Here is a 14,865-nt window from a genome sequence, read left to right on the forward strand (position 1 = left end):
CATAATAGACTCAATTAAACAACTGACATTTAAGATCTGGAAATCTTTGAAAAGCCATGAAGATTTCATGCCGTGCAGAACAATTTTAATATCTTATCCATAATAGAATAGAATAGAATAGAATTAATTAGACAACACACATTTAAGATCCAGAAATCTCCAAAGAGCCATGATGATTTCATGTGTTGCAGAAAAACTTGAATATCTAATCCATAATAGAATAGAATAGAGTCAATTCAGCAACAGACATTTAAGATCTGGAAATCTTTGAAGAGCCATAAAAATTAGACATTCATAGACCAAAAACATTTAAATCTGAACATTTTCAAAGATCCATAAAAATTGAGTGTGTTGCAGAAAAACTTGAATGTAGGAGAATAGAATAGAATTCACAACACAAATCTAAGCTCTGGAAATCTTTGAAGATTAAGATTTCATGTGTTGCATGAAAAACCTGAATGTCTAATTATTATTTGTGTGTGTGTGTGTGTGTGTGTGTGTGTGTGTGTGTGTGTGTGTGTGTGTGTGTGTGTGTGTGTGTGTGTGTGTGTGTGTGTGTGTGTGTTGGAAAAAAAGATGTACAATTTTGAAAAAAGCAGAGGTGTATCATCTCTCCATCAAGTGTTATTCTGGATAGTCCCTCAAATAGTGTGCTCATCATACAGTCACGTGTTGCATCTTTAAGACACTATCAAAGCGGAGTGTAGAGCAGCCTCTCGTCTTCATTTAAACAGGAGCAGTGAGGGTGGGGGGTTTCAAAGGGACAGAAATAACAAGTGATGACGCGGGTGCGACTGCTGTAGCCACACTGGCGGCCTCCTTCACACACACACACACACACACACACACACACACACACAAACACACTTGCACTCGCCACCGAGACTCACTGCAGGACATTAGCGGGATTCAGCGCTGTTTAACGGGACATGGCTGGTCTACTGTGTGGAACGAAAAAAAGAAAGCAAGGTAGACTTTGGGCTGTTTTATGGTGCAGCAGTTTATTAGATCTTAATTAAATTAATGCAGATGTACGTTACCACGTTAGATTGTTAATATTTAATATAAAATTTAATTATTCATGAATAGACATGCTTTTGCGATCGTATGCTGAAACATTATTATTAATGTAAATATTATAGTATTTTTTCTATAAGGTATGTGTTTTGATAGTTTCAATAGTTTTGATAGCATGGCTGTTTGGTACACGTTTACTACTGTATGGTTAGTGGTTAGTACATAGCTGTTCGATTGGTGTGTGTGTCTGTGTGTGTATATATATATATATATACCCACACACACGTATATATACAGTAGTATTTCTTATGGTGTAGAATTAGGTACACAATATTAGTATTGATTACTATAAATGGTTTCTGTTTCGAGGGGACATTTTTCTGTATGTGAAACATGGGACGGAACTGTAATCCTAAAAAAAATGAGGCATGCTGCTTGTTTCAAGGGAAATGCACAATTATGATGAAAAGCAGAAGCCGAATCTCGCAGGAAGTGCAGATTGGGCGCGAGATGCTGCATGCTTTGTGCAGATCTGCAGGGTGGATGAAGAACTGTCAGTGTGAAACTGTCCCTCTGGACCTTAAATGTTTATATGAGCTAGTCTCCGCTTACATGGGGGGCTGATGACAAAACATTTTGAGGGATGTACAGTTGACAGCAAGAAAAAAGTGATTTGTTAGTATTCCCATTTTTCCTAAAGGGATAGGTCACCCAAAAATGAAAATGTTATGTTTTTTTTTTTGCTTACCCCAGGGCATCCAAGATGTAGGTGACTTTGTTTCTTCAGTAGAACACAAATTAAGATTTTTTTTAACTCAAACTGTTGCAGTTTGTCAGTCATATAATGGCAGTCAATGGGATCCATGGCTTTGAGAGTCAAAAAAACACACACAGACGAAACCAAATTAAACCCTGCGGCTCGTGAAGATACAATAAGGTCTTAACACATGAAACAATCAGTCTGTGCAAGAAACTGAACAGTATTTATATACCGTAGTTTTAACTGCAGCGTCCAAATGTCCTGTGTGCGTTCACAACATCCGGTGAGTGTGCGATCTGTCACGTGTATACGATCGTTGTGGTGGATCAGAGGTAAGAAATTATATAAATACTGTTCAGTTTCTTGCGTAGAGCGAATATGTTGTGTGTTAAGACCTTAATGAATCGTCACAAGCCGCAGGGTTTAATTTGGTTTTGTCTGTGTATGTTTTTTTTTTTGATTCTCTTGAGTTAAAAATCTTCGTTTGTGTTCTACTGAAGAAACAAAGTCACCTACATCTTGGATGCCCTGGGGGTAAGCAGATAAACTTGACTTTTCTATTTTTGGGTGAATAATTCACCCAAATATGAAAATTCTTTCATTTACTTACCCTCAAGTTGTTCCCTACCTGTTAGAATTTCTTTCTTCGGCTGAACATAAATGGATATTTTAAGGAATGTTTGTAACCAAACAACTATTAAAGGAATAGCTAACCCAAAAATGAAAATTAGGCCATGATTTATTCATTCTCAACCAGACCTCTATAAAAAATATCCTGACTCTTCTAAGCTTTATAATGGCAGTGAATGGGTGTTGAGATTTTGAAGTCCAAAAAAGTGCATCCATTCATCATAAAAAGTGCTCCACAAAGGCCTTCGGAAGTGTATCGATACATTTGTATAAGAGAAATATCCTTATTTAAATCTTAATAAACGGTTATCACTAGCTTCCACTAATGTTTCAGCGGATGACACAGGATGTAGGCATAGTGTAAGCTCTGGTAACAAATGGCGAACGTGAGTTATAAAGTCAGAATTGCAATATATGCTCACAGTTCTAAGAAATAAATTCAGAATTGCATAATTAAGTTGACTTTGACTTTGATAGAAACTTGCAGTTGTGAGTTAAAAAGTCAAATTGCAAGATATAAACAATTCTGAGAAATAAAGTCAGAATTGTGTGATATAAACTCGCAATAATGAACATAAGTCTTTTTCTTCTCCTAAGAACTGGACTTTATAACTCGCAATTGCGAGTTTATATCTCGCAATTCTTACTTTTTTTCTCGAAAATGTGAGATATAAACTCGCAATTGCGAGTTATAAAGTCGAGTTCTTAGGAGACGAAAAAGAAACTCACAATAAAACTCGTACTAAAATAAATTCCCTAAATATAGTTTTTTAGCTATTGCTGGACTTCCTGTAAGTGCAGTACGTGATTTGAATTCAGCTTAATATTTTTTATTTGTGATGTTAAAAGAAGAATACAAATACATTTTACACCCTAAAAGTAATTTTACAGTGGTAAAAACAATTACTATAATGTAATGAAATATAAGCACTATATTATGTAGCTTGCTTATAATTGTAATATCAGAATACATGGCTGTTAATGGAGAAAGATGCTTTATTGGATCCAGATTGGTCTAGTTCTGGCATTAAAATACTCATATTTATTTATGTAAAGTTGCATTTTCAGCATCATTACTCCAGTCTTCAGTGTCACATGATCCTTCAGAAATCATTCTAACATGTGGATTTGCTGCTCAGGAAAAAGGTTCAAAAGAAATCTTTTGCATTACAAATGTCTTTGCTGTCACTTTTAATCACTTTAATGCATCCAACAGCAGTCTTTCTTTAAAAAAAAAAACATCCCTCAATAAGAACATTGCTGACTCTGTATGTGTTGGTGTGGGTGTGTAGCATACAGGAGGAACTCTGTTTGGATTTGACCCTGACGGCTGTTTGCGTCTAAGAGGAAGTACACTAAACTAAGGCTGTTTTCTTTAGAATAAGACGTCAAGTCATATTATAATTAACTGCAATAAACCGACAGAGGAAGAGAGAGAGAGAGTCACTCATGAACCAGCTGATTAATCACCGCAGGCTAATCAGTTAATTGAAATGGCAGTGAGCTCCTCGTATTGATTTAGCAATAGCAGCGAGTTATGTGATATTAGTCGCTCTGCTTATCACAGATATTTACCTGACTAGACATGAAGAACCCTTACTTTGCACTATGGTACTCAATTATTATGATATTCCAAGCTACTTCAATAGTATGGTACATGTCCCAGAAAATATGCTTTAGTCATCTTCTTTTGTCTTCACAGTGAGTGACCTTCAGGAAGAGGGTAAGAACGCCATCAACGCCCCCCTCCAGTATGGCAGCCCGGAGCTGCTCCCTGAGGACACGTTGCTTGGTAATGTTTAGCTTCTTCTCATACATTAAAGCAATGTAATTTCTCACTCTGCAACTAGAGGTCACTGAGTATAAAGGGCTGCAGAGATGCTGTATATTTGTAGTGAGCATCACTCACTAAATTGGCTTTTAGATGGGGTTGACCATAGGGTTCTCTTTTCCCCGGACATGTCCTGTTTTTGGACTTAAAAATGGGTCCGCCTAAAATGGCTTTTGCTTCCTACAGTTGCCATTTATTGTGTGCGTTTTTGTATTAAAGCCTTGAGCGGGACTGTTTTCTTCATTCCTCTCCTGCGAACATTCTAATATTGAATACAATTTTAGTCGCTATCAATATGCGGAGGATTTTAATGGCTTTGGATGCTCGTGTTGGATGTAGGGTTGCCAAATCCGCATTTTTTCCACGGAATTGGGCTGATTTTAAAATGTTGCGGCGGGTTGATTTTCTTCCGTGGGTTAAAAGTTTTAAACATTGCATGAATTCTATTTGACTGAAATGCTTGTATTGAAACATTTTGCATTCTATCTGTGATAAAACTGTGGTAGATAATAGTTTTGTGAAGGTAGGGAGCTTTTTAGCTGTGTTTATGATCAATCTCCATAACGGTGACTGCAAAATATGTAGTTTGATACCAAAACTAACCACATAAGATTGCTATTCTATTTCCCTGTACTCTTTTTTGAAAACTAAAATATTAGTTTTAGATAAGCTCACAAAAGTTTGATTTCAAACTTTTGATATATGAACTTTCACTTTCGCTTTCAACTTCTATGAATTGTGAAGCCTAAATGCAATCAGGAGATGTAAAAAGTAACCATAGGCTATAAACAAGTTACACCATGGTCACATGACTTTAGCATCACCATCATTAAGCTACTTGCAACCCTTGTCTTTATTTTAAAAAAATTCACTGTAGTTTTAGTTAGAGTAGTTTGCAAGGGCAAGATTATAAACACAACAAGGCTGTGACTGCACTCTTAAAAATAAAGGTGCTTCACGATGCCATAGAAGAACTTTTTTGTCTAAATGGTTCCATAAAGAACCTTAAACATCTGAAGAACCTTTCTGTTTCACAAAAGGTTCTTTGTGGTGAAAGAAGGTTCTTCAGATTATAAAAAGGTAAGAAAGAGATGGTTCTTTAAAGAACCTTTGACTGAATGGTTCTTTATGGAACCAAAATTGGTTCTTCTATGTCATCGCTGTGAAGAACCTTTTGAAGCACCTTTATTTTTAAGAGTGGATGAGTTCGGCCGTTTAATGTCTCCAACAAACTCTGCAATCCCATTTTGACACTTTTTACCTTTTTCAAGGCAAGTAAAAGCTTTAAAAATCACAAGGTGTTACAAATTGTGTTAAAGGAATAGTTCACCCAAAAATGAAAATATGCTGAAAATGTTCTCACCCTCAGGCCATCCAAGATGTGGATGAGTTTTTCATCAGAAGAGATTTAAAGAGCTCAAAATGGATACTCTGAAGTGAATGGGTGCCGTCAGAATGAAAGTCCAAACAGTTGATAAAAACATCACACTAATCCACAAGTTATCCACACTGCACCAGTTTAAAAATGAACATCTTGTGAAATGAAAAGATGCATGTTTGTAAGAAACAAATCCATCATTCAGGCTTTTTAACTTTAAACTGTCACTTCTGGCCAAAATACAGTGCAGCTCAAAAGTTTGGGATCAGTATGATTATAGTGTTTTTTTTAAAAGTCTCTTATGCTCATCAAGGCTGCTTTTATTTGTAAAATACTGCAAAAACTGTAATATTGCAAAATGTTATTACAATATAAAATAATGTTTTTTTATTTTAATATGCTTTAAAATATAATTTATTCCTGAATTTTCATCAGCTGTTACTCCAGTCTTAAGGGCCAAGTGATCCTTATTTTTAGAATTTTTAGAATTATCAATGTTGGAAACATTTGTGCTGCCATATATATTTTTTGGAACCTGTGATTCTCTTTTTTTTCAGGATTCTTTGATGAAAAACAAGTTAAAAAACAGCATTTATTCAAAATATAAATCTTTTCTAACAATGGAAATCTATGCTATCACTTATTATTAATATAACACATCGTTGGTAAATAAAACGATTAATTCCTCTCAAATAAAAGAAAGAATAGAAATTTACTGACCCCATTCTTTTTGAACAGTAGTGTATATTGTTAGAAAACCTTTTTATTTTAAATAAGTACTGCTCTTTTGAACCTTTTATTGATTAAAGAATCCTGAAAAAGTATCACAGGTTCCAAAAAACATTAAGCAGCGCAACTGTTTTCAACATTGATAATGAATCAGCATATTAGAATGATTTCTGAAGGATCATGTGACAATGAAAATTGGAGTAATAATGCGGAGAATTTAGCTTTGTATCACAGGAATAAATTACATTTTAAAATATATTCACATAGAAAACAGTTATTTCAAATTTGAATAATATTTCACAGTATTACATTTTTTTCTGTATTTTTGATCAAATAAATGCAGCATAAGAAACATCTTTAAAAACCATTAAAATCTTACTGATCCCCAACTTTAGGACAACAGTGTATGTGTCCATAATAATGCTTCCTCCAGCGTAAAAAAAGTCCATCCTCTGATGTCTTTTCACATCAAAATCCATTACAATATTTATTTTGAACTGTTTTAGACAATGCAGATTTCTCTTTTTATTCAGATAATTTGACTTTTTCAATTGAGAAAGCAATATTATAGACCGAGGACTTGTATTTAGCTGGAAACAGGTATTTAAAGTTAATAACATATTAATAATTGATTTGTTTCGTACAAACATGCAGTTTTTTGGACTGGAGTGCTGTGGATTATTTGCGGATTATTGTGATGTTTTTATCAAATGTTTGGACTCTCATTCTGACGGCACCCATTCATCTTAATGTTAAATATCTCATTCCATCTAAATCTTTGATGACCTGAGGGAAAGTACATTTCCAGCAAATGTTCAATTTTGTCTGTTTTTATTCTCCTAGTTAAGATTTTAAAGAGAAACATCTTAGGCAATGCATTACTAAGAACTCTTAAACTTTTTTTGCTGTGGTGGTGTTGGGTGTGGGTGACACTTCTCGTTTCTTCCATGTCTCTTACAAACCCTGATTTCTGAGTCAGACAGCTGGCGAAATGCACACACACACCCAAGACATTTATAGCATAAATGTCTTTAAAAATTGTCTGAACTTATTAAAAGTTTTTAAGAGTTTCTTGTTTTCTTCCTTGATTTTTGCAGAGGAAAATGCAGAGAGGACCATTCTAGACCCCACGTCCAGAGAAGACCTCAATTTTAAAGACCTCCAGAAGGTAGAAAACACCTTTTCTGACTGCTTGAATGAATATATCAGAATAAAGCCTGTGGAAAGGAACAAAAATTAATGGGACTTTAAATTTGACATTAAAGCTTGTCAGCCCTCTATAGTTTTAGCTGTGTTATTACATCTGGTCATCTTTCCTCATAATGGAACTACTGTACGTATGTGTCCCTGGACCACAAAACCAGTCATAAGGGTCAGTTTTTCGAAACTGAGATTTATACATCATCTGAAAGCTGAATAAATAAGCTTTTCATTGTGGGTATGTAGGATTGCATAATGTATGGTTTGTTAGGACAGGACAGTATTTGGCCAAGATACAGCTATTTAAAAATCTGGAATATTGAGAAAATCGCCTTTAAATTGGTCCAAATGCAGTTCTTAGCAATGCATATTACTAATCAAAAATTAAGTTTGGATATATTTACGATAGGAAATATACAAAATATCTTCATGGAACATGATCTTCACTTAATATCCTAATTATTTTTGGCATAAAAGAAAAATCAATAATCTTGACCCATACAATGTATTTTTGGCTATTGCTACAAATATAAGTGCTACTTAAGACTGGTTTTGTGGTATTATATTTTATTTTATTTCAGTTTAATTTCATTTCAATTTTCAAAAGTTTTAGTTAACAATAGCAACACTGCCTAGATTCTAAAATAACGAAAATAAAAACTTATCACTCTTGACCAATTAGATTGAACATATGGCCCCATAAACCATGCCCATTTTGCATAACTACCATTCTCTCACTTACACTTTTTCTATGATACAAACTCTTCCTCTCAGGTTCTCATTGACTGGATCAACAGTGAACTGGAGGAGGACCGAATCATCGTGAAGGATCTTGAGGAAGATCTGTATGATGGACAGGTGCTGCAGAAACTTTTTGGTAAGACAAAAACGCAGGAATTTTGTTCATCATCTGTTTTGGCCTTTTGCTGTGGTATTTTCAGTGTAGTAGTGAGGATGTTCTGTGTGTCGTCTCCTTCAGAGAAGCTGTCGGGTCATAAGCTGAACGTGGCGGAGGTGACGCAGTCAGAGATCGGACAGAAGCAGAAACTGCAGACGGTTCTAGAAGCTGTTAATGGAGTTCTCAGACCGCTGGAATGGAACACAGAGTGGAGCGTCGACTGTGAGCACACACTCGCATTTAAAGGGACAGTTCACCCAAAAATAAGAATGGATGCTATTGTTGATACTATGTCGCTCTTATCCTCAGCAATTCACTCTAAGAACCTGGTTTCCATCGTGTACCTGCTGCTGGCACTGGCCATCTACTACGCGGCTCCCATCCGCTTACCTGAACATGTGTCCGTCAAGGTGATTGTGGTTAAGGTACGTCGAGTTTATTAAAGTGTGCCATTGAACTTTATATCAAATGCCTTCTTCTTAATTACAGAGGTTTGTGTTTGTTTCAGAAAAAAGAAGGAATCCTGCAGACAACTCATGTGACCAAACAACTCACAAGTACCACAACAGAGTAAGAAGCTCCAATAGAGGCATCTAGTGGCGAAAGATGGTTATTACAGAGAAAAGTATCATTTTGTATTTGAATGTGTCATCTGATGCTGACTTTGTGTTCACTGTTTCCAACAGAATGATGATCGGAAGATCAGGTCAGTATTTTCGCACACATTTTAATATTTTTCCTTTAAGGTTCAATATGGTCCAAGGCTGCATTTCCCAAAAGCATTGTGAGCTTAAGTTGATTGTAGCTTCATTAGTTTCAATGGGTCTACGATGTACTTAAGCTTACGATGCTTTTGGGAAACGCAGCCTAGGTCATTGTAACTGGGTTATTGCTGGTCCAAGGTGGTTTACCAGCCATAATCTGCTTATTCAAGGTGGTCTAACAGATTTAAACTGGGTTAGTCCAGCTAATCAACCATCTAGACCAGCTATATGTACAAAATGGCCTGTTTTATTTAAGTAGAACCTATAAAACCAGTGAGTGGGAGTTGGTTTTATCTGTTTATTGTTTTGTCAAACTGTTTATTTTGTTGTCAATTGCAGAACGTGATGCTTTTGACACATTACTGGATCACGCACCTGACAAGCTGAACGTAGTGAAAACGGTAAGAACCGGTTTTGGACAGGACAAGAACTTCTGTGCAGCTGATTATTCAAAATTAACCTTCAATCTGTGTTTTTTCAGTCGCTGATCACGTTTGTGAATAAACACTTGAACAAACTGAACCTGGAGGTGACAGAGCTGGAATCACAGGTATAAACATAAAGACAGGTATATCTGTTAAATCTCATACAGGTCTGTAGATCAACCGCTCAAAAACCTCCTCATGTGTGTGTGAAGTTTGCAGATGGTGTTTATCTGGTGTTGCTGATGGGATTGTTGGAAAATTACTTTGTGCCGCTGTACAATTTCTACCTCACGCCAGAAAGCTTCGAACAGAAGGTAAGTCTGCCAGGGTGGTCTAATGTGGACTGGTGAGGTCTGATGTGGTCTAAAGAGGACTGATTTGTTTTGTTGGGGTCGAATGAAGTCTAATGGAGCATTATTAGACTCAGGGTCTAATTTGTATTCATTGAATACCTCATTAGACCACATCAGACCCTGGTTTGATTTGGTCTGATATGGTTTGATGTGGACTTGTTGAGTCTAATGTGGACTTATACTATATATACTACATTAAACAACATCATACTAGACCACGTCAGACCTTGTCAGAACCAATCAGACTTCATGAATACTTAGCATCAGCCTACATCAGACCAAATCACACCATATAGGACCACATCTGTCTCAAAAAGTCCACATCAAACCATATCAGACCTTTTTGGATTTTGTTAATACCTTTTAGATGACATCACACCATATCAGACCACATCAGACTCAACAAGTCCACATCAAACCATATCAGATTTATGAATACTCTTCAGATGACATCAAACTCAGACCACATCGGTTTTAAACAAGTCCACAGTAGACATATATTATCTTTGAGGTTTGATTTGGTCTGATATGGTTTGATGTGGTCTTGTTGAGTCTAATGTGGATTCTGACTCATTGATTCTGACAGTGTCTGATGAGGTCTGATTTGTTTTTAAAAATATAATTAAATTGCCTCAGGCCCTGTCAGACTTCACAAATGCTTTTCAGACCTTATGTCTGATGCAGTATGATAAGGTCTGATTTGTATTAAGTAACTCATCAAACTGCATCAGACCTTGTCTAGACTTTATGAGTCCACATCAGACCAAAACACACCATATCAGACGTTATCGGATTTCTTTAATACTCTTTAGATGACATCACACCATATCATACCATATCAATCTCAATGTGTCCACATCAGACTAACAGTATTTCTGAAGTCTGATATGGTTTAATATGGCCTTGCTGATATGGTCCGATGTGGACTTGTGTCTAATGTGAAATAATTAAATTTAACAGGTTCTGATTTGCTTTGATGAGGTCTGGTTTGTATTCAAATACCTCATTAAAACTGCATCAGACCCTGTCAGACTTTATGAATCCACATCAGACTATATCAAACCACATCACAGCATATGTGACCACATTAGACCAAACAAGTCCACATTAAACAATTAGTATTTATGAAGTCTGATGTGGACTTGTCAAATGTGAAATCATTAAGTTTGACATGGTCTGATGCGGTTTGATGAGTTTGTTTTTCAAATGCCTAATTAAAACTGCACCATACCCTGTCAGACTTTATGAATCCACATCAGACTGCATCAAACAACAACATGCTAAACCACATCACACCTTATCAGAACTTATCAGATTTTATGAATATTGTTTAAACCATATTAGACCACATTAATCTAATTGAGTTCACTTTAGACGAATTGTATTTATAAAGTCTGATTGAGTTTAATGTAATTTGAGACTTTGAGAGACTTTGTAATTTGTAGACTTGATATGGTCTGATGTGGACTTGAGTCTAATGTGAATTCACTAAGTCTGAATGGATCTGATGTGGTTTGATAAGGTCTGCTTTGTTTTCAAATGCCTCCTTAAAACTGCATCATACCCTGTCAGACTTTATGAATCCACATCAGACAACATCAAACCACATCACAACAGATCAGACCATATTAGGATAAAAAGTCCACATCAAACAATTAGTATTTATGAAGTCTGATATAATTTTATGTAGACTTGCTGGTATGTTCTGAAGTGAAATCTTTAAGTCTGACAGGGTCTTATGTGGTTTAATGAAGTCTGGTTTGTAAATACCTAATTAAAACTGCATCAGACCTTATCAGAACCAATCAGACTTCATGAATACTGTTCAGACCATGTCGGACCACATCAATCTCAACAAGTTCGCATCAGATGAATAGTATTTATGAAGTCTGATATGGTCTGATGTGGACTTGAGTCTAATGTGAAATCATTTAGTCTGACAGGGTCTTATGTGGTTTGACGAAATCTGGTTTGTTTGTAAATACCTCATTAAAACTGCATCAGACCTTGTCAGAACTTATGAATCCACATCAGACTACATCAAACAACAACACACTAGACCTTATCAGAACCAATCAGACTTCATGAATACTGTTTAGACCATATCGGACCATGAATAGTATTTATGAAGTCTGATATGGTCTGATGTGGACTTGAGTCTAATGTGAAATCATTAAGTCTGACAGGGTTTAATGTGGTTTGATGAGGTCTGGTTTGTTTTCAAATGCCTCATTAAAACGGCATCATACCCTGTCAGACTTTATGAATCTACATCAAACCACATCACACCATATGAGATCACATTAGACTAAACAAGTCCACATCAAATGATTAGTATTTATTAAATTTGATATGGATTTGCTGATATGGTCTGATGTGGACTTGAGTCTAATGTGAAATCATTAAGTCTGGCAGGGTCTGATGTGGTTTGATGAGGTCTGGTTTGTTTACAAATGTCAGACTTTATGAATCCACATCAGATTACATCAAACCACATCACACCATATGAGATCACATTAGACTAAAGTCCACATCAAATTATTAGCATTTATTAAATCTGATATGGCTTGATGTGGATTTGCTGATATGGTATAATATGGACTTGAGTCTAACGTAAATTCATTAAGTCTGGGAGGGTCTGATGAGGTTTGATGAGGTCTAGTTTGTTTTCAAATGCCTTATTAAAACTGCAAACCACATCACGCCATATCAGACCGTTAGACTAAACAAGTCCACATCAAAACATATCAGAGCCAAGTGGTCTTATGTGAACTTGTGAAGTCTGATAGAATCTGATGTGGTCTGCAGTGGACTTCTATAGTCTATAGTCTGATTATGGGATCTGTTTTGTAGCATTTTGAACAGATTTTGTACTAATTGTTATAGAAAGGATTGCTAGAGTGTTTTTCTGTCTTGTAGGTGCATAATGTCTCATTTGCTTTTGAGCTCATGCAAGATGGTGGATTACAGAAACCCAAAGCGCGACCAGAAGGTACTAGAAAAATCAGTGCCAGCAATGTTACGTCAGCATTATGTACACAACCTTCAGACATCATAACAGACCAACTCATTGTCTGCACCTGTTCACATTCTTACCCACATTATCCACTAGATGGAGATGTTCCTCAACTGATGCAGCATACTGTACTCCCCTTTTAACTCTAACTAAACATACTGTGTTCCTTCACAGTGACAGTTAACACATTCAAACCTCTGTCTGTTTAACAGCGATTCTGTTGTTTGTGTCTTGCAGATGTGGTGAACTTGAATTTGAAGTCAACACTCAGGGTGCTTTACAACCTTTTCACCAACTACAAGAACTCAGAATAACACTGATCCAAGGAAAGTTGCTACATGCCTCACTGACAGGGCTTCTGCGCTCACACATGCGCACACCCCTCTGGTGTTCCTTTTCTACGTAAGAATGGAATATTTTGTATTATTTGGCTTATTTTTGCCCAGAATCGAATGTATTCAGCCTTAATGATGCGTCAGTGTAGCAGCTCATTAAAATATTTAATTTTTCTCGCATTTGACTTACGCAAACGAGACCTGCCACTGCTTTAAGCACTACACCGGAGTGACTTTTTGTCCTGGAATGCACTGTGTATTTTATTCTCATGGAAATGCTGTAATTATTTCAAATAAACAAGTACTTTCTATACATGCTGGACTGAAATCATTTTGACTCTGTATTTGAACAGAGAGTCTTGATGGTCTCAAAAAATAAATTTGTAGAGTTTTTTTTGATCAAAATAAGCAGTTAAGTATCACGTCTGCATACACAGAATTATTCATGCTTAAAACCTTGGTCCATATAAATATTTCACCTTCATGTGTCTCACGCGAGTTTAAAGATTCATTTGTGGGTGTGATTCATTATGACAGACCATCACTGTACCTTTTATTTATTTAGGGCTGTTTGCTTCATGAAGCATCGCTATTAGTATTGCTCACACACTTAGTGTTGATAATATATTAAAAGTTGTATATAAAGTATATATTAAATAACAGGCAGTCTGAAGACCCAAGCAATGTCCTTCCAATCAATAAAGCGATGCTAGATTACTCTGGGCAAATGGGATGCAAATGAATTATTAATTGTAGTCTGTTACGGATTCCAAATTGCATTACAAAAATTCTAGTTAGTAATGCAATCCATTAGATTACACATTTTAAGTAATGTAATCAGACTACTTGGATTACTTTTGACCTAACTTGTTTATCACATTGATTTAAATAGGATAATCTTGTACTACAATAACAGACTGGTAGGAAAAACTTTTGGACTTTTTTTTTTTTTTTTAGAAAATTCTGTGACGAAAAATTGAAACGTTTTCAACTTCTGCTGTGAGAAACACCAGTGACACGATGCAACAGACCCACAATTCAGTTCGGCAATGCTTGACGTCACTCCATTCAAAGTAAACGAGAGGCATTGACGCCAATGCCCCATGTGAATGTATTGTTACATACACGGGGGCGTTGGCATTGATGCTTGAAGGAGGGCGTGCCTGAAGCTTGGTACTGATGTGTCCGTCATGGTGACAACAGCCAATCATATCAATCGGTGTGAATGTACTGTTAACAAACACGCGCACATAAGTACATTGCAAGTCTGCAAGTGTACAAGTGCACATTAAGTGTTCTATTTGGGACAGGGCCTTTGTTTAGAGGCAGAACGTTAAAGAATGTGACACACATATCTCCCGGAAAAATTTGTGCATTTTAATGTGTTCGAACTCCCTGCAGGTGCTTTTTCAGATTTTTTGCGCAATATTTACCAGGTGGCGCAAGGAACAACATTCTAGAGCACTGTGTTTCAGGACAAGCCTGACAGGGCCCGACTTATTTACACCCCTAGGGACAGGCTTCGAAAC

At 36.2% G+C, this 14,865-nt stretch overlaps 1 protein-coding gene across 1 annotated transcript; it reads left to right on the top strand.

Annotated features, from left to right (window-relative positions):
- The first annotated feature begins 834 nt into the window (after positions 1-834).
- Positions 835-13,610, top strand: LOC141301940 (beta-parvin-like). Its single transcript, XM_073832143.1, has 13 exons — positions 835-969; positions 4,110-4,199; positions 7,443-7,513; positions 8,320-8,422; positions 8,525-8,665; positions 8,753-8,868; positions 8,952-9,013; positions 9,130-9,149; positions 9,547-9,608; positions 9,689-9,757; positions 9,845-9,946; positions 12,905-12,977; positions 13,239-13,610. Exons 1-13 carry the CDS (start codon positions 930-932, stop codon positions 13,313-13,315), a joined length of 1,026 nt encoding a protein of 341 aa, XP_073688244.1. The 5' UTR covers positions 835-929; the 3' UTR covers positions 13,316-13,610.
- Positions 13,611-14,865: the final 1,255 nt, after the last annotated feature.

Source organism: Garra rufa, chromosome 25, assembly GCF_049309525.1.
Source record: "Garra rufa chromosome 25, GarRuf1.0, whole genome shotgun sequence".
Taxonomy (NCBI): domain Eukaryota; kingdom Metazoa; phylum Chordata; class Actinopteri; order Cypriniformes; family Cyprinidae; genus Garra; species Garra rufa.

Coding starts and splice junctions, on each gene's coding strand:
- LOC141301940 (XM_073832143.1), top strand. CDS start 930: ATGGCTGGTCTACTGTGTGGAACGAAAAAAAGAAAGCAAG. Junction 4,200..7,442: donor CCCTGAGGACACGTTGCTTG/GTAATGTTTAGC, acceptor TGATTTTTGCAG/AGGAAAATGCAGAGAGGACC. Junction 9,014..9,129: donor CTCACAAGTACCACAACAGA/GTAAGAAGCTCC, acceptor TGTTTCCAACAG/AATGATGATCGGAAGATCAG.